At 44.3% G+C, this 24,341-nt stretch overlaps 1 protein-coding gene across 2 annotated transcripts in view; it reads right to left on the reverse strand.

Annotated features, from left to right (window-relative positions):
* The window catches only part of LRRK1 (leucine rich repeat kinase 1), an 82,949-nt gene that overhangs the window by 7,601 nt on the left and 51,007 nt on the right, over nucleotides 1–24,341 (reverse strand). For both annotated transcript variants that reach the window (XM_053364882.1, XM_053364883.1), the window contains 15 exons: nucleotides 22,678–22,850; nucleotides 21,646–21,766; nucleotides 20,035–20,194; nucleotides 18,860–19,136; nucleotides 15,217–15,388; nucleotides 12,729–12,892; nucleotides 12,210–12,349; nucleotides 9,679–9,928; nucleotides 8,809–8,975; nucleotides 6,916–7,113; nucleotides 6,492–6,769; nucleotides 5,604–5,798; nucleotides 3,577–3,728; nucleotides 925–1,042; nucleotides 316–432 (listed from right to left, as the gene is read on the reverse strand). In XM_053364882.1, coding sequence (XP_053220857.1) covers nucleotides 316–432; nucleotides 925–1,042; nucleotides 3,577–3,728; nucleotides 5,604–5,798; nucleotides 6,492–6,769; nucleotides 6,916–7,113; nucleotides 8,809–8,975; nucleotides 9,679–9,928; nucleotides 12,210–12,349; nucleotides 12,729–12,892; nucleotides 15,217–15,388; nucleotides 18,860–19,136; nucleotides 20,035–20,194; nucleotides 21,646–21,766; nucleotides 22,678–22,850 — 2,682 coding nt within the window. The remainder of the gene's footprint in view (nucleotides 1–315; nucleotides 433–924; nucleotides 1,043–3,576; nucleotides 3,729–5,603; nucleotides 5,799–6,491; nucleotides 6,770–6,915; nucleotides 7,114–8,808; nucleotides 8,976–9,678; nucleotides 9,929–12,209; nucleotides 12,350–12,728; nucleotides 12,893–15,216; nucleotides 15,389–18,859; nucleotides 19,137–20,034; nucleotides 20,195–21,645; nucleotides 21,767–22,677; nucleotides 22,851–24,341) is intronic.

The raw sequence follows: 24,341 nt of genomic DNA on the forward strand, positions 1-24,341 counted from the left end.
TTACAGCGACTCAGAGCTCTATAACCAGCATGTATTTTCATTAATTCCAGAATGCCTAGCATCATACCCAGCAGTTTTCCTGACTTGATTCAAAATGTATTAGAGTTAACAGCACTGAATGTGCACTGAAATACAGGGAATGGTTATTCCTAAAACTGCCAGCAGCAGGAGCTATAGTTGTATTTCTGCTATTAACAACTCCTCCAGCTTGCTTTACTAATTTGAATAATTCTTTTTAAAAAAGAAGAAGAAAGAGTCCTTTTAAAAAATGTGGTTTTTTGTAATGCTTCACTTTTGAAAACCACTCTGCTTTACCTTTTTTATGACAGGTACTGCAAGGAAACAAGTAACAACTGCTGGAGTGTCCACACCCTTTTGTGGAACCTTTAAAGGACACATGCCTTGTAAGCTGTACACGTAAATCTTTTGATCCTGTATGCAAACAAAATAAAGGAAACCTTTTCTCAACAATTAGTCATATATAGAATATGACAATATAGAAACAGAAGAAAACATGTTGTACACACTTTTAAAAATTCAACTTGCTTCTGAAATAGGTGGGCACATATTGTCTGTTTTTAACTTATGCAAAAGTATTTCATATACCAAATCTATTCCTGTTAGATTACAATAGCTATTTTTAAAATTACAGTCATTTTTTAAAATCATGTGTTCAGTTTGTTGGGATTGAGGTCCTTTTTAAAAATACCGTCTGGGGGAGAAGAGCCACCTGAGATGTCAGGCTGCCCATCTGAAGCATCCATGCCCTGCTGTGCCCTTCAACCCTACCAATTAACAGACCACAGCAGGCACCCGCTTAATGCATTTGATGTCTGAAGCAATGGAGTGCCGGCAAGCGAGCAGAAGAGAAACTCTGGCTCAAAAACAGGTGACATAAGAAATACCTCGCTGAATCACAAATACCTCGGTGGCTGTCCATAGATAACTCTGAACTTTCATTTGGCAGCACAGCTTCATTCCCGGGCAGCTCATCCTTGCAACTTCGACCAGTCCTTTCTCTACGTTAACTACCGTGTAGTTCCTGGAAGGAGGGAAACAGAACTCATTCTAACAACAGCAGAGGAGGAGTTTGGGTTTGATATCCCGCTTTATCACTACCCGAAGGAGTCTCAAAGCGTCTAACAATCTCCTTTCCCTTCCTCCCCCACAACAAACACTCTGTGAGGTGAGTGGGGCTGAGAGACTTCAGAGAAGTGTGGCTAGCCCAAGATCACCCAGCAGCTGCATGTGGAGGAGCGGAGACGCGAACCTGGTTCCCCAGATTACGAGACTACTGCTCTTAACCACTACACCACACTGGCTCACACAGCGCCAGAAGTAAAGCCAGAAACAGCCATGAGTAGTGGAGAAAAATCATGGCTGTGTGTTTGGATGGTTCTCGAATTCTATCTCCCAGGGTAACTTCCACACTGTTGCTGTTATGAGGGCAGGATTCAGACACCAACCACCAAATTCAGCTTATGCGATTAAAGTGGATTTGGCACTCGTGTGTAACTAGCTCACTTTTTTAAAAATAAAAGACCAGACCTTTTGAAGTAAGGAAAGTGATAGGAAAATACACTGGGGTGGGGTAGGTAAAAATTGCTTGTGTACCTTCCCTGCAAACCAATTGCAGCAATTGTTCGACAAACAGCTGAGGTTCTACAACCTCTTCACAAGCTTTGTGCTGACAAAGCAGGTACAGTGCTCACCTGGAAGCAGCCCCGGTGTTTGGGGGCTCCCCATAGTGGGTGTTGTCAAGATACAGTGGTGCCTCGGGTTACATACCCTTCAGGTTACAGACTCCGCTAACCCAGAAATAGTGCTTCAGGTTAAGAACTTTGCTTCAGGATGAGAACAGAAATCATGCTCCGGCGGCACGGCAGCAGCAGCAGGAGGCCCCATTAGCTAAAGTGGTGCTTCAGATTAAGAACAGTTTCAGGTTAAGTACGGACCTCCGGAACGAATTAAGTACTTAACCCGAGGTACCACTGTATAGCTATCTACCTTCCCAGCTGGAAGGATGGGAAAGGAAGAAAAGTTCTTTCTGGAGAAGAAAACCGTAGCCAGCGTGGTGTTGAGGCAAGACTGGAAGACTAGGACCAGGGAGGGACAACAACCCAGGTTCAAACAAATCATCAACCTTCCAGCCATGAAATTCACTTGGGTGAGGTTGAGCCAGTCACTGTCTCCCAAGGTTAATCTATCTCACAGAGTTTTGGTGAGGATAAAATGGAAACGGTGAGAATCATGAATACTGCCTTCAGCTCCTTGGAGGAAAAGGGACGATCAATGAGCAAAATACATTTTCATTCCATTTAACTACCAAACAGCTGGATCCTCCAGGCCTAGTTAGCACAATGAAAGATTATGAGGTTGGTTTGGTTTGAAGAGGCCAGAGGATCTGATACATTCTTTAAACAACAGCAACTTGCCTAGCGCTGGTTTCCCTCCCTGTTCCTTCCCTCTGTATTCTGGGACCCTTATTTTATCTATTTAAAGATTTCTACAGTTTTCCGCAAAATGCATCAACAATTTTAAACAAGAAAAGTTCATTAAACTATGTAAGGAATATACGTACATTGCAATGTGAACCAAGAATTTACAAATAAGTGAGCAGGTAACCATAGGTTCACAAATGCAAAGGGCCCACACATTTAGAATTGCATTTGTTTGCTTAAGGGAAAGCCATCACGGCAATTGGATCAGAATGTTTTTAAAACAATGGCACAGGGGTGCATTTCCAAGGAGGAACAGAGAGTTAATTTTAATTTTGCTGCTACTCACAATAAGATACTGTTTGCATTTGGAAAGGAAAAGCCACAAAGCATCCATAAATTGATCACTGAATGCTGGATGTCTTAACCAGCCTGAGCACAAAACGTTACACATTAAAAATTTGAACCAGATGTGCTTTTTCCCGTTATTGTCCTGCCTTTTGGAAAAACACCCCCAAAACCAGCGTTACGAAACAACAGCAACAACCCTACCTATAACAAAAAGGAGAAGCCCGGGCATCAAAAATCTGGTCATACCCAAGACACAACTTCCATTTTACCACAGCATTTATTTATAACATATAGATAAATTAGTAAGATGGGCCCAAGGCTCTCATATACCTATCTATGGCTGGAAGGGAGATTCCTCCTTCACAGGAAGGATCAGATGGTGTCACTAGTGGAGTGGAAGATTCACATCTCAAATTCAAAACACTCTTCTAATCCTAGTTCATCAAATGCCCTGGGCTCAGGGATTCAAAATGGTGGCCCAAGTAAATAGTCCTTTTTCTGATGGCCCCCAAACACTACTTTGGTCTACAAATGAACTCTAAACTGGACCACTGAAACCACCTCATTGTGGTGGATCCCACAAGATCTCCATTACTACATTATCCAATGTAATGCACTCATTACAAGGGTCTGTTTTCCATCTGCGAAGTGAGAATACCCAACCTTCCCTATGAATACAAGTGAGCATCTTCTGTATGCAGCTCAAGGGATGCTGAGCGACGGCTTTGTTTATGCTGAACTAAAGATGACAAGAAGGATCTAAAAATAAAAACAACAATGCACAAACCTTGCGTCTTCTTTCCCATCCCAGAATACGACTGTGCACTCTTCCCCTTGGGAAGAGAAGAAGGACAACTGCTTCCCACATGGCAGCAGATACATGAATGTAGCAAAAGAAGGTTCTTTCATTCGTCCTATCACAGAGGTGGCCAATGGGCGCTGTGTGAAAGAGAGGACAGAGTAATGTGTTTATGGAAGATGATGGTATATATGAAAGGACCTCCTGTCCCCTTCAGAGCTCTGTGTCTCCTTTGAGGCACACACCATGAAGAGCTCTTTGCTCCACTGGAACGAACAGACACATGGGGCTACACACATGAGTCTGTGAGGGAAACAGGAGCCCCCTAAGCATTATTTAAAGGTACCATAGTGCTCAAAATGTATTTATTTATTTCATAAAATTTATACACCGCTTGGTTGTAAAAACAAAGAAACACCGCAAAGTGGTTTGCAAATAGAAAAAACAAATTATCATAAAAACTGTTCAAATATATATATATTAAAATCAGCAATAAACTAAAAACAGATTAAAATACACTTTGACATTCTACATATCTGGATAGGGTTGCCTAAATGAAATTGTTTTGCAGTTGTTTGGCATATATGGTGTGAATGGGCAGCTCTTTGCAAACAATTCCCCCCAGTCAATGCATTTTTGCATGCCATTTTCACCAACCTATGTATTTTCATCCACACTTTCCCTTAATATTTGCATTTTATAAGCACATTGTTTGGAGAACTGCATCACAAAATCCAAAGTGTGAATTCTGATGGGTTACTAACAATCTGGTTTGCATATTTTTGGGAAGCATGGATTAGCTAGGCTTGCTTTTACATGCTGCGACATTGTGGAAGGGATCAAATGCCGGTTCAAGAAGCCCGGGCCCAGCAGAAGTGCAAATTAGCAGTTTCTAATTAAAGCGCAAACCAAATCCAATTTGTTCCGCACCCCTACTAGGTGATCTGAAGCGGGGCCCCACTCTCTCTGAACCCAGCCTACCTCACAGGGCTTTTGTGTGGATAAAATTACAAGAATCACGATACGCTTCTTCTGAGCTCCCTGGAGGAAAAGCAGGGCCAAATATAAATGCATTAACAAATCAAAAATTCCAAAATCCACGTTAGCGCAATACTTTCATTAGCTCAACTAAAATGTTGCAGGATCCTGTGCAGGGCTATAAAGTTACCCAGAATTCATCATCGTAAAAGCAACACAAAGAGGGTGGGAGAGAGAGATGTCTGTTGGCCAAGGCATCTGGGTCTGCATCTAGTAACAGCCTTAAAGCCATTTTTTGGGGGGTGGGGGAGAAAGGCAGCAGCAGACATTCAAATTAGGCCCTTTTAAGTGCTCTGCAGGTTTCAGGTTGCAGAGCAGCCTCCTGGGAACAGCTGCCTACTTCTTCTTCATTCCTGTTCTCTGCCTACCAAAGGAACTTGCCCTAAGGACAGAGGTGGAACTGGGTTAGCAGCTGGTTATTGTATCTGCAGAAACTGGAGGATGGGGTGCCTCATTATTTGCTCTCTCCTCCTTTCCAGGAGGTCCGGTTGCAACCTGAAACCAGCAGAGCACCTGACATCTGACTGTCTGCTACTGCCTCCCATGCTCCATCTTAAACAAAGAGCAAGCACAGAATCATAGAACTGAAGAATAGGAAGGGATCCTGAGGACCATCTAGTCAAACCCCCTGCAATGCAGGAACATGCAGCTGTCCCATACGGGGATCGAACCTTGGTGTTATCTACCCAACTGAGCATAGATGGCTCTCCTCGTTCCAGCACTTTTAAATCACCCGATGAAGAATTCTGTGAAACTCAAAAGCTTGCACGCTATTTATTTTTTTTACATTTTGGGTAGCTTAATAAAAGTTAATGTGGATTTTGGATTTTTTTGTTGTGAGTCAACTTAATTTGAAATAGGATTACCTAATAGGCCTAGGTAAACTTTTGGGCTGATGAAAATGTATGAAGAGCCCTGTTTGTAACTCAGAAAATGGTCAAAAAAGACCCTGTTGTGCCAATACAACCTTCTTGTACCTTTTCTGGCTTAGTGTCCCAACATTCCATCATCAACGCCTGCATTTGATGGAACTGTACTTCTTCGGGCTGGCCCAGGACAGGCCGGATCCCCTTGGATAGCTTCTTAGCAATTTGAAGCTGGTGCTGGCCAAGCACAGGCCGCTGCCCAGACAACACCTCATAGAGCACCATTCCATAGGAAAACATGTCCACCTAGGAGAAAAATACGTGCCCATTACAGAGATCTTTGCATTTTGGATAAGCTTTGGAATGAATACTATGCACAGTTGCATTCTTGATTGTTTCATTTTTGCAAATTTTGTATATGACTTGATTGTCCTAAACCCTCAAAGTGGTTTGCAATAATAATAAATAATAATAATAATAATAATAATAATAATAATAATAATAATAATAATAATATAAAAAAAATAAATAAATCGGCCAAAAATAAATATTTATAACATTAAAAAAACAATTAAAATCAGAAACCCATTGCGCAAGAGATTTTACAATCTGTTGTGCGACAAAGTTACCAGCTGCTCTGTTGGTGCAAAAACATTTAGCTTACTTTGGAACAAGTGTATCATTAAGTGACTACACTGGATACAACCCATCATTTTTGAAACATCTTGGCTCTGGTTTCTATACCTAACTAAGATCAGGGGTGCCAAGTTGAATAAAATATTAGGGGGACCCAGGTAAGCCCTGCCCCACACAATCAATCACAAGATACACACCATTTGAATGGCTATGCCCATCAACCTGGGGGTCCCCAGCCCCCTGAAACATTTTATGGGGGAGCTGAAGGGGCCTTAGCCCCTAGGAGTTGGCTCCTATGCCTAAGATAGGCCCTTTAGTTCTGGGTGTGAATTTCTTCCACAGAAGCAGACACCTGAGACTTACCTTTTCATCATAGACGATCCGAGGTCGTATCTCGGGGGCCTGGTACCCAGGTGTGCCCTCCACTCCCAGAGCGCCTTCGTGAAAGGACTGTCGAGATATCCCATAGTCGGATAGTTTGATATTGATGCTTTCCTTCACGTCTAGAGACCACACTAGAATGTTGTCTGACTTCAGGTCACAGAAAATGATGCTCTTCTTGTGGAGGTAGGCCAGGCCTGCTGCTATCTGATAGGCTACTTTTAGGGTCAACATGTGCCCTAGTGGCACAAAGGATGCCCCTATAGAGAGAGAGGGGAGAAAATATCACTGAGGGGGAATCGCTAGAACTGCGGCCCTCTGCTCCTGCAAAAGACCTGCCATAGCCCATCCAAAAGGACCATATGGACCCAACCTTAAACCACAGAAGGACTATCCAAGTTGTTACCTTTAGAGCTTTCTGACAACACAGTGGTGAGGCTGCCCAAAGGAGCCAGCTCTAAGGCGAAGCAGAGCGGGTGAATGCTAATCCCAATCAAGGAGACGACGCATGGGTGCTGCAGTGAGTGGAGCATGCTGGCTTCCTGGCGGAACTCGGAGAAGTTCTTCATGGCATCCATGGCCTGCAGGTGCCTCAACATGGAGTCTAAGCAGAGGAGACAATGCGCTGCTGTTACATTATTTTATGCTGCAGGGCATTGGCACAACCACAGAAGAGTAGCCTTGCTGGGCCCTGCTGGGCCAGATCAGGAGGCCTTTGGAGCAGAAAAGACTATGTATGTGACCATGGCTGTGCGGATGTTATTGGCCCAGAGATGGGAAGAAGATAAAGTCCTGACCAGAGAAGAATGGCAGATTAAGTTGATGGATTATGCCGAAATGGCAAAAATGACCGGAATAATAAGAAATCAGGAAGACCAAATTTTTTAAAAAGAATGGGGGAAATTTATAATTTATTTTAAAAACCATTGTAAACAATTAAAATTGTGAGTAGCATTGGAATAACACTTGTAGTTTAATGGTGAATTTTGGATATAATGGAGATTTGGATTAGTATAAAAGATGCAGGAGGAAATGACTAACAATAGGCCCCACAAAGGGGAGGAGGGAAGTCCAGGAGATTCCTTGGAATCTTGTTTCTTAAGTTGTATATTGGATATGTGATTGTAAAACTGCAATTTGAAAAACCAAATTAATAATTTTTTAAAGAGAGTCCATTGAATCCAGCACCCTGCTTTCGACTGAGTAGCAGTCAAGATACTTCTGGGAAGCCCGCAGGCAAAAGGGTCAACGACAACCATTTCCACCTTTGAAATAAACCCCTGTGCTCATTTCTCCACACCTCAAATCCATGCATTGCTCAGACCTCTGCCCTGTAGCAGACTAGATCAGGCTTGCTGCTTTTATTCATACGTGCATGTTGCACAAAGAATTTTTATTATTATTATTTATAGCCCGCCCTCCCTGGCCAGAGCCAGGCTCAGGGCAGCTAACACCAATAAAATCACAGTAAAGACATAATAGGGGGAAAAGAGAGGGAAAATAAACCAATTTAAAATACAGATTAAAATGCAATTTAAAATGCAGCCTCATTTTAAAGTAGCCGATAAATCAAGACCATAAGAGGAGGGAAACATAAGGGTCAGACCGAGTCCAAACCAAAAGCCAGGTGGAACAGCTCTGTCTTGCAGGCCCTGCAGAAAGATGTCAAGTCCCGCAGGGCCCTAGTCTCTTGTGACAGAGCGTTCCACCATGTCAGGGCCAGTGTTGAAAAGGCCTTGGCCCTAGCTGAAACCAATCTAACCTCCTTGAGGCTTGGGACCTCCAAAGTGTTGTTATTTGTGGATCTTAAGGTCCTCCGCGGGGCATACCAGGAGAGGCGGTCCCATAGGTACGTAGAATGCACGAAACCTCTCCACCCCTTAAACACACACACACACATCCCCACACCAAGATGCACATTCTTTCTTGTACATTGTAAAAGCTGTATTTAAACAGGTGCTCCCGGTACCTCAAGTATGGAAGCTTGTTTGCTCGTAAGCATGGATAGCTTTTGGTGGCGAGGGAGAAGGACCCGCAAGGAACTAGTGTGGTGTGGAGGTTAGAGAGTTGGACTAAAACCTGGGAGACCAGGATTCTAATCCCCACTTAACCATGGAACACACTGAAAGACCTTGAGCGTGTCGCTCACTCTCAGCCCTACCTACCTCACAGGGTTGTTGTCAAGATATAAAATGGGAAGGAAGAGAACCATGCATAACAGCAACCTTGAGCTCCTTGGATGAAAGGTGGGATACAAATGTAAAAATAAAATGTGATAAATAAATAAGGGCATATTCACCTGTAGCCGAACCAGCAGAACTCTTGCATTTTTTAATCTGAAATCGCTTCACGGCCACTGGCTTCCCTTCGTACCGTGCCTGATATATAACCGTTCCGCTTCCTCCTTGGCCAAGAACATTGTTTTCATTTTCAGTGTATTCTAGCTTTCTGTTTTCTAGAAACAATCTGCCGGCCACACGTGTGAGAGAAGGGAAAAGAGACAGAGAGAAACCTTATGATTGGGAATGAAGATACACACATGGAGTTGTGTGCAAGAAGGCAACGTCAGGCTTTAAGATCACCCACATCACCTCCAAATTCTCTGGGAAAAGACAGCAAATGCTGTCCCCAGTCATGATGGGGCTTTGACCCCAGCTTTTTGCTGCCTAGAGCTGTGTCAAACAAAACGTCTTTCTTATTTGCTCTCTCACTCATGAGCCAAGCTGCATGATCAGTGGCCTCAAGTCCTCATGCAAATTAACATTTGTGTATGCCATGTATACATTTTTGCAAAGCGATTTCCCCTGAAATAATGCAATTTTGTATATTGTTTTCACCCATTTAAGCACTTCTGTGCACACTTTACTCTAGTATAAAAAATTTTCTTTGCACACACATGAATTGGCTGGAGAACTGCACTACCAAATTCGGAGAAGTGCAAAATTTCCAAGGACAGCTTTGTTTCGGTTTGTGTCATGTGTTTTGGAACATGCACATTGGGTAGGTTCGCTTTTAAATTCAAAAACTGAATTTCTCCTCCATCTCTGCTTGCGGTACATATGCACAAACGAGTAAATCTGAGAAATGATTACAGCAGAAAATGGTATGGGAACGAGAACTGGATATTGTAGCTCTGGGGAGGGAAAAAGAAAAGGGACATTAGTATTACCTGGCAGGGAAATCTGTCATGAAAAGCTCAGGGACCAGCTCCTGTAAAGGGACAGGTATGGCCGGGTGGTGAACACAGGTGATGCTGTCCAGCTCAATGGCGGTTAGGACACAATCCTCCATGTTGAAGTATTGCATGTCTTCCGTTTCCTGGCTGCCTTTTCCTTCTTGACTTTTAGGGGTGGAACAGACTGGGCAAGGGACATATTGCTCCATTAACAGAGTCCCATCACTCTCTGTGGCTGTGAGTGCTGAGGAGGAATTAAGAAACATCATCATCAACATCGCTGCCCTTCCATAGATGAAACCATGCTCAAGGTGGCTTACAACATGAAAAGATTTATGTACAGGCAACCCCTGTTTTGTGCACATGTTTTGTGGTGATTGCACATGTCGGTGGAGCGCGCATAAGCCCACCCTGCCCCATTATCCCCTCTTCTGGGTCTGAAAACAACCTGCACATGCATGCTTGTGTGTTCGTTCAAAGTGCACAAAACGGGAAATGACTGTAATTACGAAAGTAAAAACATAAATCAAACACCTTTCACTCAAAGCTAACTGGACCCCATTGATGAGTCTGCAGTATGGGTATTCCAAGCTTCCAGAAAGGAATGTCTTTTTTAAAGGGAATCACAATGGAAAAATTCACAGGACAGGACAAAGTCTTTTTATGAAATGAGTTCTCTGGTATGCACAGAGCTCAACCTCATAAAGGGAGGGCTTTGTGTTACACAGTTTGACATTTAAGTCAGGGCTTTTTGCTTGTAAAACAGAGCAAATTAGCATAGCGGTTTCCTCTTTTTCAGTTTGTTTTTGCCAAAACTACATAATTGTGAAATAACAGACTCGGTGCTTAGTCCGATTTCATAGGGGATGCTTGTATTGGTTTTCATCCTTCTCTTGCCTACAATTCAAATGCAAAACCTACACACTGACCAGAATTTGCATTTGATTTGAAAAATTGTTTTACACTCTACCCTGCATTAGCAGCATTCATAAGCTATCATGATGGCCACCCAATTAAAGAAATCACAGGTCAATTAATCATGTGGATTTTAGCCAGCCAATTAAATGTCATGAATGTGTACACAAGCAAAAACAGTGGGTGGTCTCCAATGTTAGTTCTACTCAGAATAGGATTGTTGAAAGCAATGACAAGACTAGCTTAAGTCTAACCTATTATATTTAAGTTGCTGCTGCTTTTGCTGTTCCGCTGGCTGCCAGGGCATGCATGCAGCCAATGCCCTCTCAGCCAGCAAGGCACACACCCTAGATGAGGCCACTCATTGGCCAGTTTGAACTTCAGCAGCTGGTGGGAACTCAAGCCAACTGCCCAGGCGGCCAAGGGGAATTCCCTCAACGGCCGCCTGTCCACTGCCCGGGAGGGCAACCAAGTGCAACAGCTGCCCACCTGGTGGAAGGGGCAAGCATCGATTGTTTTTAATAATTTTTAACATGATTTTTATTAACATAATTTAATAGTACAGAATAATAAACAATTAACTTTATTCTATTTTTTAAAAAAGTAGTGTTTCAACAAACAATATTTTTATATCCCTGAGGATGTACTAATGTCAGAAAATCACTAGCCTGGAATCATTATTTGTTGGTCAGCAACATCTGATCGATTGCACAGTGAGATTAATTGACTGCTTAGTGAGATTAATTACTTAGAAGACCTTTCAAATGGACTCTGATTAATTAGGCAGCAGATTTTATTTAAAAATATTGCTTTTGATAGTACTTATACAAAACAATCACCACCTTGCCGACAAAGGTCCATATAGTTAAAGCTATGGTTTTCCCAGTAGTGATGTATGGAAGTGAGAGCTGGACCATAAAGAAGGCTGATCGCCGAAGAATTTATGCTTTTGAATTATGGTGCTGGAGGAGACTCTTGAGAGTCCCATGGACTGCAAGAAGATCAAACCTCTCCATTTTTAAGGAAATCAGACCTGAGTGCTCACTGGAAGGACAGATTGTGAAGCTGAGGCTCCAATACTTTGGCCACCTCATGTGAAGAGAAGACTCCCTGGAAAAGACCCTGATGTTGGGAAAGATGGAGGGCACAAGGAGAAGGGGACGACAGAGGACGAGATGGTTGGACAGTGTTCTCGAAGCTACAAACATGAGTCTGACCAAACTGCGGGAGGCAGTGGAAGACAGGAGTGCCTGGCATGCTCTGGTCCATGGGGTCACAAAGAAGTCAGACACGACTAAACAACTAAACAACAAAATACAAAACAATAATAGAAAATTGCACAACCAGCTTCTGATTCCCAAGGTGGCTTTAGATATGCATTTCATGAACATTTGTGTTTTCTTCCACTCTGCGGATCCAAGCCCTCCCATGCAGCATAGGGAACTGAAGGCTGTTCAAAGATGTGGTATAAAACTGATCCACTCAATGGAGAAGAAGTTGAAAACACCACCCTGGGTGCCCAGATCTTCAAGGATGCCTGAAGTGCAGTTCTTTGGGTCATGGCCAAGCCATCATTGCTGTAAGCCAACTTTTTCAGAAATAATTCTTACCTGGAAACCATTGGTCTATTAGAGAATTGACATGATCGGTGATGAAAGCCATTGCTGAGAAATCTCTCATGTCTGACTGGCAGATGATTTTAATGCCGCCGCTTTTCTTCTTCTTCCAGTTTACGTTGGAAGACTCAACACTGCAAGGAAGAGAAACCCGAAAGATGCGCTTTTGAGAAAGGGACGGGAGAGCAGGATCGTTATAGCAATTCCTGTTGAGTTACAGCTGCCTGGGGTTTTACCCACTGGAAGAGCACATGCTGCGTCTGCAGACGGGCCCAGATTCAACCCCTGGCATCTCCAGGTATTATCTCCCAAGGTGATTCACATCAATAAAATTTGGACTTGTGATGACCCAGCAACCTGATAGAACACTGGAGGCAATCCTATATAGGCCCCATGGCTCACCCTTTTTTTGTAAACAGTATATTGGAAATAAATCCAACATTTTAACATTGAGATTGCTTTGGGTCTTGTGAGAAATGTCCCTGGTTATACCTGCCGTGCCTCAACCATTACCTCAGGTAGCCTCCATCAAAGGTGACAAACAGCCCTTCTTGCCAGTAAATGGTGTGGTTCCTTTTCACCCTGAAAGTGCTGCATCTGTTGCGCTGTGTGCCTGTGAAGCTGTAGACAGCGGCTCTTTTATTCCTGCTCTTGCCCGTCTTCTTGTTTTCAACGAACTGGAATATGAGAAAGAATTCAGAGAATCAGGTGCAAAGTCTTCTCAATCCGCACACATATGCTCTTGCTGCCAGTCACATATTTGCTAATTGGAATCAATAAAATGGCCCTAGCTCGGTGCAGAATGCTCCAGCTGTCTCTTCAGGGATGGCTGAAAGAGACTGCTGCCCAAAACTCTGGAGTGCCATTGGCTACTCAGTGTAAGACAGTGCTGAGCCAAGCAGTCATGGGTCTGGTGTAGCATAAAGCAGCTTCTTAACTGCTATATATTTTGCATATTTGTCTGTTATGGCCATTTGTTCTCTATGTGTTCAGACGCTTCTAGATAAATTGTTGTCAAGCTCAGCATGAAGGTCCCTGAGGATGTCAGGCACCATTTTGAATCAAGCCGGTGGACCAAAACATGACTTTGGCAAGACTCCATCCATTTTGTGTGTGTGATTGGTCCAAACCCGCTAACAACAACATCCATTAAAAAAACACAGTATTTTTTGGTTTCTCCCCACTAGTGTTCTATACAGAGTGCAAATTTCCTCCTACACATTGCAAAATATTTGAATATCATCTAAGAGGTTGTTTTCCAGGATAGAGAATGGAGAGGTGCATGCAGAAACTAGAATACTGTGCAAAAGTAAGATTCACCTTTGTTGCCCCACCTACTTTTCTCTGGCCCCACCCACCACTGGCATGTGGACCCCCGAAGGTTGCCCTGAGGTGAATGTGGCCCTTGGAATGAATGACCAGTTTTCCATTTAATGTAACAGAGCTGGACTGCACTCTGCATAGCCACCATAGTCAGGAACGATGCTAGGCTATTTTTAGCATCAGTTTTTTTCCCCTTAAACTGCATATTCATAAGGAGCCTGATAAGCTCCTGCAGCCCCCCTGGCATCATTCCTGTCATCAGCACTGATACAAATCAGCTGAACAATTTGATGCGATGACAGGATAACAGCAAGATAACAAGATTGGGTGGGTAATTACACAGATTGCCAATGAAGTTAATACTAATGTAATCAGTGTGCCGAGAATTAAACTAGTGCCAAATGCGTCGCCGCTGAGAGTTTTAAGCAAAACAAACTGGTGATGACAATCATGTTGGAATAATCTTTGCGTGAGGATAAACAAAACAAAAGAAGTCTACTCCAACTTGTTAGCGCACATTCTAGAACTTGTGTCAGACTGCTCCCAAAATGCCTGTCATTGTGCAAGGTGAAGGGAGGGTATCAGACATGCATACGGCTTGTATATCGCAAGGACCCTTCAGGAGACAATTGGACTCCCATTAGGTAGTGTCTCGCTATCCTGCCTTCCTTTTCCCCCAGAGGAGTAAGAGGGAACATAAGAGCCTGCTGGATCAGACCAACGCCCCATCTAGTCCAGCATCCTGTTCTCACAGCAACCATTCCCTTATATAGGGGACACAGTTGAGGTGGGCATAAATGTTGGAAATTTGGGTGCAACTCAGCTTCCAGAACTCGTCTTACAAGGAGTTAAAACACAGAGTAAGGGACCTTCAGATTCCTAGCCTACCTATGCAGATCTCTCTTTCCTTTGAAATCTAGACTGAAAAGTCAAAGGATGCATCCTGTATACAACTTCCTTCTCTTCCTCCTTTATCAACACCTCAGGATGAGAGGTAATCTTCGGTTTATCCTTGGATAATAAAGGAGAAAGCACAACTTCCTTTGTTTTCACTAGATGCAGTTAGTTAGCTCAGAACCAGAAACTTTTGTATCCTAGTTACGTGCTTGCTCTAATAACTAACTTGCTTATTTCTCTTTACCAAAATCTCCCTGTGTGATTGCAACAGGTAAATTCTACTCTCTGGCCAAATGTACAAGCCATATACTGCATACCAAAGTTCAATAAATCTGTCCCGTGGCCTTGACAACACATTTTCCAGAGTTTTCTCTCTGGCAATGCTTTTGCAGCTATTCAACCCATTATTATTATTATTATTATTATTATTATTATTATTATTATTATTAAAAAAACCAACTTTAAATTGTGCTTTACATTTTACAGTGCACACTACCTTGATATTTTATGATATAGTAGTATAGAAATCCTTAAATAAATGAATAAACTTAGTAAAGTCACTGAGAACTGAGCCCATAGCCATTTGTGTGGTCTAACCCTGCGTCTAACCCTGCATTCTGTTTCTTGGTCACACTAGAAAGTGACAGAAGCAACATAGCACAAACAGGAAATGGCAGGTGGGCATTTTAGCAACAAATATTGTCATGTACAGCTTCATCGTATACCAGGATTATTTTCTAATAAGTTTGGGGTTTTTTTGCCGCTGTTTGCATCTACCTACCTGGAGGTCCATCTCTGCCAGACTTATGAGCATCCGGGCTATGAACCTCTGCCAAAAGCCAACGGGAACAAAACTCATCTTGAACACCCTTTGGATGGTGTTAGTTGTCTGATGGCGGAAGCCATGGATATCGAGGGCTGGCTTGGCAGGAAGCAGGTGGGGAAGGAGGTAACTGAAACCAAACACAACGTTCAGATTCTGAGTTGTGGCTCTCAGAGTGACAAATGCCTTTGGCCTGCCTGATAGAACATGTTAGTTTTGCTGTCAACAGCACAGCCAAAATCATATACGTTTTGAACTTCCGGAGCAGCACAGGGCGGTACGATACTGTGACTCTGGGGGCTGCTGCATTTAAAATTATACCATGGAAAGAGACAAGCAAGGAACAGATGTAGCTTAGAGGCTCGTCTGTTGGAATGGATTTTGAGTGCCGTAATAATGTGGGATGTTTGCGTCACTAACCAAAAAATGAACTCCCTTATTTTATTTTATTTTAAAAACACGATCAGGTGCTGAAAGATTTCTTGATTTCCCTTAAGCCCAGCAATGTGCCGAGGTAAAAATGGGCTCATGGGAAACTTCTAATGAACCAACAGCTACCTGAGGAACCTGTTGCTATAGGCATCTTTACCTGTGCAGTTTTATAAAGGGTAAAGGGGACCCCTGACCATTAGGTCCAGTCGTGGCCGACTCTGGGGTTGCGGCGCTCATCTCGCTTTATTGGCTGAGGGAGCCGGCGTCATGTAGCCAGCATGACAAAGCCGCTTCTGGTGAACCAGAGCAGCGCATGGAAATGCCGTTTACCTTCCCGCAATAGTGATACCTATTTATCTACTTGCACTTTGACGTGCTTTCGAATTGCTAGGTTGGCAGGAGCAGGGACCGAGCAATGGGAGGTCACCCTGTCGTGGGGATTCAAACCGCCAACCTTCTGATCGGCAAGTCCTCGGCTCTGTGGTTTAACCCACAGCGCCACCCACGTCCCTGTGCAGTTTTATACTTCCTGATAAATTCCCCCCATGGGACTTGGGTGGAATAGATTAGGCTACTGTCCTCAGAACACCTCTCAAACCTGGAAATCTAAGGATACCATTTCTTCTTATGGGCATAAAAATGTAAGGTGTCGTCACACACTTGTGTTTGTATGGCCACCAATAGGAGGACACCCCAACTGCAGCATGTGGAATGGTTGGACAGCCTTGGTCAGTTGTTTAATGGAGGGAGGATGAACCTCGAATTTATTTATAGATAAATAAACAGCACATTTTGCCATAACAGCATCAAATTGCAGGGACAGATTTAACTCTGTGCTTGAGCATCAGCTACTTGTAAATGGCCCGGAACATTCCAGAGTACATTTCTCAGCCGACAGCAGCTTTCGCCCTCCCCTTCTTGGCCAATGACAGGGTTGCAATTCCGTCAGGCAATCTAGACGGTAATTGCTAGCAGCCTGTCAGAGGTAACTAACCATAGAAACGGCGTCAATAAACGGCAACAAGATTTGCCTGAAGATGCAGCAAAATGGGGGGGGGGACTTGAAGAGAGTGCTGAGGGGGCAAGGGACAAAGAAATAACCTGTTTCCCTGCAGGAATTGTCTTTGCAGAAAAGAAAGAGAGAGAAACAAGCCCACAAAGAAATCTAAATGCTTCTGAAGCACAGATAAGCTGCCAGCTTCATGGGTGTCAAGCAAAGCTTTTGTTTTTTAATTCACAGAGGCTCGTTATGTCAGCATTTAAGAACTCCTTTCCCCAGGACATGTCTGGCACAGATCTTCCCAAATTCCTTTTGGTTGGACCCAAAGGTCTAAGGCCCAATTTCCTCAGCAGAAACAATGGCTGGTATGTCTTTCACCGAGAGCAAGTTCCTTGTATTTATTTTTAGAAACTCTCCGGAACAGACAAATCTGAGGGATGTGTGTGCGTTTATGTGTCTGGGATAAGGACATGATCCATCAGTGAAGGTGAGAACCTTAGCAAATCTAACCAACTTTCCTCATGCTGTCTACTAATATATTGTTATGAGTTTGGAGGTTTTTTTTGGGGGGGGGAATCAGTCTGGATGACGCCTTGGTTCCCTTCCAAGGCATGTTTAGAATCTAGTAGAAGAGCCCCCTAAAAGGGCCAGACAAGTTTCTTGGGAAGATAATGACTTTGACTGGCCAGCTTACTGCTATTTACCATATGCAAAGAGTGCTGCTCTGTTGCCATAGTGACAAATGGGCAAGCTTTTGCCCACCTTACTTGGCTGAATGCCACTTCATCCTAGGATGAAGAACAGGCCAAGAGGGGCTGTGTATGTGACAGCTGTGAGTTTTGGCTGCTGCTGGAAGACCTAGAGCAGGGGTAGGCAACCCCTGGGGTAGGCCCGGATGCGGCCCAATTGTCTTCTCAATCCGGCCTGCAGACGGTCCGGGAATCAGCGTGCTTTTACATGAGTAACCCATCTCTGGGTTATTTGTGGGGCATAGGAATTGGTTCATTTCTCCCCCCAAATATAGTCCAGCCCCCCCAAGGTCTGAGGGACGGTGGACCGGCTCACGGCTGAAAAAGGTTGCTGACCCCTGACCTAGAGACTCATCTTCCTCTGGGGAAACCAGATCTATGGTTAGTGTTAATGCCGTGAGTCCCTCCATCCTATGCTCAGGTTGTATATGTGTGAAAAATGAAACTACATACCATAAAATCATGGAACTGGAAGGTACCCTGAGGGTCAACCCCCTGCAATGCAGGAATGTCAACTACAGCATCCACACTTGACGAAAGACACCAGTGTCTGTCACAGTTAAGCATTCAAGGACAGCTGGTGGAGTCTGATGGTGGCCGGACCAGCGTTTTCCCCAGACCAGAGCTGTGAGGGATCCAGGGAACATCACTGCCCTGTATGTTGCAGCACTTCATCACCGAATCATAGAAAGAGCTGGATGGGACCCTGTGGGTCATCTAGTCCAACCCCCTGCAATGCAGGAATCTCAGCTTAAAGCATCCATGACAGATGGCCATCCAACCTCTGCCATTGAACTGAATCCAAAGGGTTTGGACACAAAAGGGTGGCATTCAATTCGGTTTTACTCAGAGGAGACCCAGAGATATCAATGGACATGACTACGCAAGGGCTGTTAATTTCAATAGGTCTGCACTGAGTAAAGCTTAGTTGAAGGCCACCCAAAAGCCAGCACTTGACATGCACACTTTGGAGTTTGTTGCGCCAACACCTGCAATGATCACCTGAGGCCACCTCTCTCTGGCCACATCCACACTATAAAGCGCCGTGATAACACTTTACCAGCCATGGCTCCCCGCTAAGAATCTTGGGAACTGTAGCTTGTCAAGAGTGCTGAGAGTTGCTAGGAGACCCTCACAGAGCTACAATTCCCAGAGCAGTTTAACCATCAATACCACAGGGAACTCTGGGAACTGAAGCGCTGATTTGACATAAAAGGAGCATCTATGAGGGCAATAGGGGGCTCCTAGCAACTCTCAGAACCCTTAATGAACTACAGTTCCCAGAATTCTTGGGGGGGGTGGAGTCATGACTGTTAAAATGGTATCATGGTACTTTAAATGTATTGTGAGGATGTGGCTTGTCTCTGTTTGTCTCCAATTGCCTGAATTAGCCACGCCCCGGCGACAATTACCAGTGTACCTGTTGTTGGCTACCGGCAGTGCAATTTCAAATTTGGCAAGGAACTGGAAATACTGTTCCTCCGTCTGTGTGGTGAACCCCGTCCCGACCAGCAGCATCCGGAGGTCCTCCGCTTTGATCACACCGTTCTTCGCAACCGACTTTGAGCTTTTGATGTTGAAGATCCTTTGCAGGCACTCTGACAGCCAAACTGGGTCGAGGAAATAAAGGTTTCTCAATCCGTGGCTCGTGTCTGGGAAGTGAAGAAGTGTCCCTGTTTCGATCAGGAAATTGATTGCTGCGGAGAAAGGAAGGCGCCAGGTAAGTTATCAACACAGGAAGGAGGTTTATCAACCTCTCCACTGGGCTGTATTCAACTTATCCGCAAGCTCTGAAAGTCTGATTCTGGAAAATATAAGAGACATTGGGGGGCTGTAGGAAGAGCTGCAGCTCAGCATTACAGCATTCACTTTACACACAAGAAGTCAATCCCTGACATATCTTAAGTAGAACTGGAAAAGACTCCTGCCTGAAATCCTGCAGGGCCAGATTGTGTAGACCAGGGTTTCCCAAACATGGGTCTCCAGATGTTTTTGGACTACAACTTCCATCATCTCTAGCTAGCAGGACCAGTAGTCAGGGATGATGGAAATTGTAGTAAAAAAAACAGCTGGAGACCCATGTTTGGGAAACCCAACGTTGCTGTTCTTCAACGTTGAGTCCCTAGTTCTGTTGGCCTACAACTCCCATCACTCCTCACCATTGAGCTAAGGTGGCTGGGGTTGATGGGGGTTGTAGTCCAGCAGCATCTAGGGACCCAGCGTTGAAGAACGCTGGTGTAGATGATACTGAGCAAGGTGGACCAATGGTCTGTTTCAGTATAAGGCAGCTTCCTATGCTCCTATAAGTGACATCAATGCAGGGTTTCCCATGATTAGTTAGCCAGCTGACCACATGAGAAAGCTCCGTTGGGTAAGTAACTGAAGCCACCATGGTTTCTCCACCAACTCTTTGAATGGCTAATAACACTCCTGTGGATTATCTTAGTCGTCAAGCTGTGAAATAATGTTTCAGGCAGTCCTTTTGTAAATTCAGGGTGATGCATCCTCAAGCAAAGTGTACGCACACAAGAAAAGACACACATTCACAAATACCGAACATGCTGGTTTCTAATAAGTTACTACATGCAGGAATACCAGATTGCAAGTCCTCATAGTCTTTGATGTCATTGCCTCGAGTGTTCTCTACGATTTGCTCTATTTCCTTGTCTGTTAGATACTGTACGTTGTCGTTTTGACTTCTGTTCAGTTGTTCAGCTATGATGGATCCTTGGAGGCTCAAGTAACTCCTTGGGATCTGTTAAATTACATTGAAAATCAATTATGCTCTGAATGCCGTGTCTCTTTTCATTTGTATATAGTATTTCATTTATTCATTTGAGGATTCAGAAACAAATTCCCAACAAATGTTTCTGAAGCAGAATATGCAACTGAGAGTGGGAAATGGTGAATAAAGAAGGCATTGTTTTTCATTCTGCCCCACTTTCTTCATCATCATCATGTGTTTCCTTTCCACTGCAGTATGCCTTCTGCCAAGAAAACGTTATTCATGTCACTGTCCATTGTGACAAAATTATATTACTTACATTAGTTATAATGTCACTAAATTATTCTGTCCTAATCATTACAGGATGATCATATTTGCTGCACTGACTTAAGTTCCGGATATGGGACAAATAAGTGAACATTGGCAATTTCTGCTGCTCCTTTTGTTGGAATTCTCTAACATGGAGAAGGGAAAGAGAAGTTTCCTTCTACTGCTATAATTCAATCAGAAACATTCCTGCCCCCATTTACATGAGAATGAGGTTACACCACAGTTCTGTGCAGAAGTAAATTCATGCATGAGCAGGTCTACACTGAGCAGCCTGCACCAAGCTACCAACCCAGGTGTCTTCCTTGCTCCCACCTCCAATCCGAAAGTCTGTGCATTCAGTGCAAACTTCTGCTTCGAGGAAACCTTCACAGGTATAAGCTGCTGTTTGTGACATCAGGGGTGAGAGTCCAGCCCCCACTTGAACATTGATCAACATATTGCTTCTGAACCGTATTAAAGCTAAAGTTAAAGGACCCCTGGACTGTTAAGTCCAGTAGAATTCGACTAAGGGGTGCAGTATTCATCTTCACTTTCAGGCCGAGTGAGCTGGCGTTTGTCTGCTGAAAGCTTTCCAGGTCATGTGGCCAGCATTACTAAACAGCTTCTGGCACAACAGGAGATTGTGACGAGTGCCAGAGCGCATGGAAACACCATTTACCTTCCCACCAGAGTGGTACCTCTTTATCTACTCGTGCTGGTATGCTTCCAAACTGCTAAGTTGGCAGAAGCTGGGACAAAAAACCAGGAGCTCACCCCGTCACATAGATTCAAACTGCCGACCTTACGATCAGCAAGCCCAAGAGGCTCAGTGGTTTAGACCACAGCGCCACCCACACCCCCAGTATGAAAGAACAGAAGAAGAGTCCTGCTGCATTGGGCCAATGACCTATCTAGTCCAGCATCCTGTTCTCACAGTGGCCAACCAGATGCCTGTCAAAAATCCACAAGCAAGACTTGAGCACAAGACCACTCTCCCCTCCTGTACTTTCCAGCAACTGATATTCAGAAGCATTACTGCCTGGAAGCATTACTGTACGGAAGCAGAGCACAGCCATCACAGCCAGTAGCATTCATTCTCAATAGGGCTCATACGGGAAACCTTTAACCATCCAAAGCTGACGTGGTCTTCTACTGCAGTGAAAGGTACACACCAATCTCCCGACGAGTCTCTGTGAGCAAATAGAACTCCCAACGTCCTTCATATGGCAAGTGATGGTGTAGATCAGCTGGCGCAGCCCATCCAGGCCTTCCAGAGTCCTGCAGGAGAGCTCACTGCAAAGAGAAAACACGAAGATAAGATATCCTTACTCAACCAAATGGCTGTTTCTTCACACTGCCATTTTTACCATCTGCCTGCCATTCCATTCCACCACTCCCCTTGAAGAGATATGCAGTGGGAGGAGGGCTGCTGAATTCAGGTCACGCTTGCAGGCTTTGCATACACATCTGGTTGGCCATTCTGAGAAAAGGATGTCGGACTAGATGGGCCTTTCACCTGATCCAGCAGAGCTCATCTTACGTTCTTAGGAAGTACACGAGGAGATGGCAGTAGAGGATAAAGAATCAGGGCTGCTGGGACTTGACTGGGCTTTAGAAGAAGGTTCTGAAAGAAGCCTCAGTCAAGTTCGGAGGACAATAGTTTGGAGCGGAATTTTCCTAGAGACAGAAGACACAAGTCTTGCTCCATGATGGTGAGTGGTCCGGCGAAGTTGCATGTTTAAGTAGGAAAGGCTTTCCGAGAGAGAAATCAGTCTACACAGGTCACACAAGCACAAGACACTGAACCCATAATACAATACAACTGAGTTGCAAAAAAGAAAAAGGGGTTTGGGCAAGGCACTGGTGAGTCTGCAGCAACATATTAGCATCAAGAACACAAAGAATCTGTACTGAGGATGCTGTACTTGGGCTGCAAGTATCCTAGCTGGTATGGATTGCTGTTGGACCCAATTCATCTACTGCCTAAGTACCAGAGGCATGGCTGTAACCATGCTAGTATTCTGATTCAGTCTCCAAGTGCTGGGTCATCAGAGCCAGCATCAATATAGCTGGAAAGAGGTGGCTGGCGAGTCAATGCAAGATGCAACCTTATCCCAATTTATTGGTTTTATATACTAAGCACTGCAGAGAGTTTGCGGCATTTACAATTTGGGGTGGGTGAGAGAATGTGACATCGTACTTACTGTAAGTGTTTCATTGTGATGTCCGGGAAGCCAGTGGCTCTCGGGCCAGAAGGAGATCGACAGAGAGCCAGGACATATGCTCTCAGGGTGGCGATCCGTTCAACGCGGAATTTAGTTTCGATCAAGTCAAGGTGTGTCCCCACTACCAGCACAACTGAATTTGGAGCCTTGGCCTAGAAAGAATTTTTAATTTTTATTTGGCCCAAGCAAGCTTCACCGGGTTCAAATGCAAAGTGACCTGTTTATTGAGCATCCGTCCCGATTCCTTTGGACAAAGCTTGCACAGAAGTTTTATGTCCTCTCCTTTATTGCATATTCATTCTGATTTGTTTGCAGGAGAAAAGTAACATTTTTTTGAGGACTAGGGCAGATCCACACTATATATTCGAAGTACATCCAATGCACATCTAAAGCATGTTATTTCCCCCCAAAGCATCATGGGAACTGTAACTCTGTGAGGGGCAGACTACAGCTCCCAGGATCCTTTGGGGGAAGTCACATGCTTTAAATGTGTGTTGGATGTGCTTTAAATGTATGATGTGGACCTGGCCCTAGTCACTCTCATTGACTTGTCCATAAGACTGGATTACATCCATCAGAACTTGCTCATCCTTGATGCAGTAAGAAATCAGAAGGAAGAGAATAGGACCTCCTGGCTCTACCATGTGCAGGCAAATGTTTACAAGAGGAACACTGCCACTCTCAGATGCATTTCTTGCAGACTGAAAGTGTTTAAATACATATTTGTGAAGTAAACAGTTGGCGTACATGAGGTCCAGAGAAAGCCTGTTTTCAGTCCAAAGTGATTAGAATTTCAAGATGGAACAGTAAAAGTGAATGGTGGTTTTAGCCAAGGCTGTGTACACATTAGTGTTTACTTCGGCTTCCAGTGTGCTCCCACTCCTGGTGTATGAAGTAGAGTACACAATCAATACACTCTGAAGTCTTTTGATAAGTGTTCCAAGGGTTTTCCCTCAAACCAGTTTCCAGCTGATTTCAAAATCTAAGCTGCAGTTAAGCTGAGGTGTGTACATTTCAGACAGCCACTGCGTAGATGACAGCACATGCTCAGATGACAAGCTTCACCGAATTGGAGTTTGGAGAAGTTGCACAAATAGGGAAACAAATCAGGTAATGTGTGTCAGGGGAAGACATCTCCACCTCCTCTCTGGCATGTACAGTGACATAAAACATGTGACTTGCAACATAGGGAGAACAGTTTCCTCCCTTTGTTTCGAGTCACTTCACAGCGTTTCAAGCTGCTAATGCATAAAGGTAAAGGTACCCCTGCCCATACGGGCCAGTCGTGTCCGACTCTAGGGTTGTGCGCCCATCTCACTTAAGAGGCCAGGGGCCAGCGCTGTCCGGAGACACTTCCGGGTCACGTGGCCAGCGTGACGAAGCTGCTCTGGCGAACCAGCGCAGCACACAGAAACACTGTTTACCTTCCCGCTATAAAGCGGTACCTATTTATCTACTTGCACTTAGGGGTGCTTTTGAACTGCTAGGTGGGCAGGAGCTGGGACCAAAAGATGGGAGCTCACTCGGTCGCGGGGATTTGAACCGCCGACCATACAATCGGCAAGTCCTAGGCACTGAGGTTTTACCCACAGCGCCACCCGCGTCCCTGCTAATGCGTACATAGCCCCAAAGTCTTATTAATG

The sequence above is a fragment of the Podarcis raffonei genome, chromosome 14 (genome assembly GCF_027172205.1).
Source record: "Podarcis raffonei isolate rPodRaf1 chromosome 14, rPodRaf1.pri, whole genome shotgun sequence".
In the NCBI taxonomy this organism is placed as follows: Eukaryota; Metazoa; Chordata; class Lepidosauria; order Squamata; family Lacertidae; genus Podarcis; species Podarcis raffonei.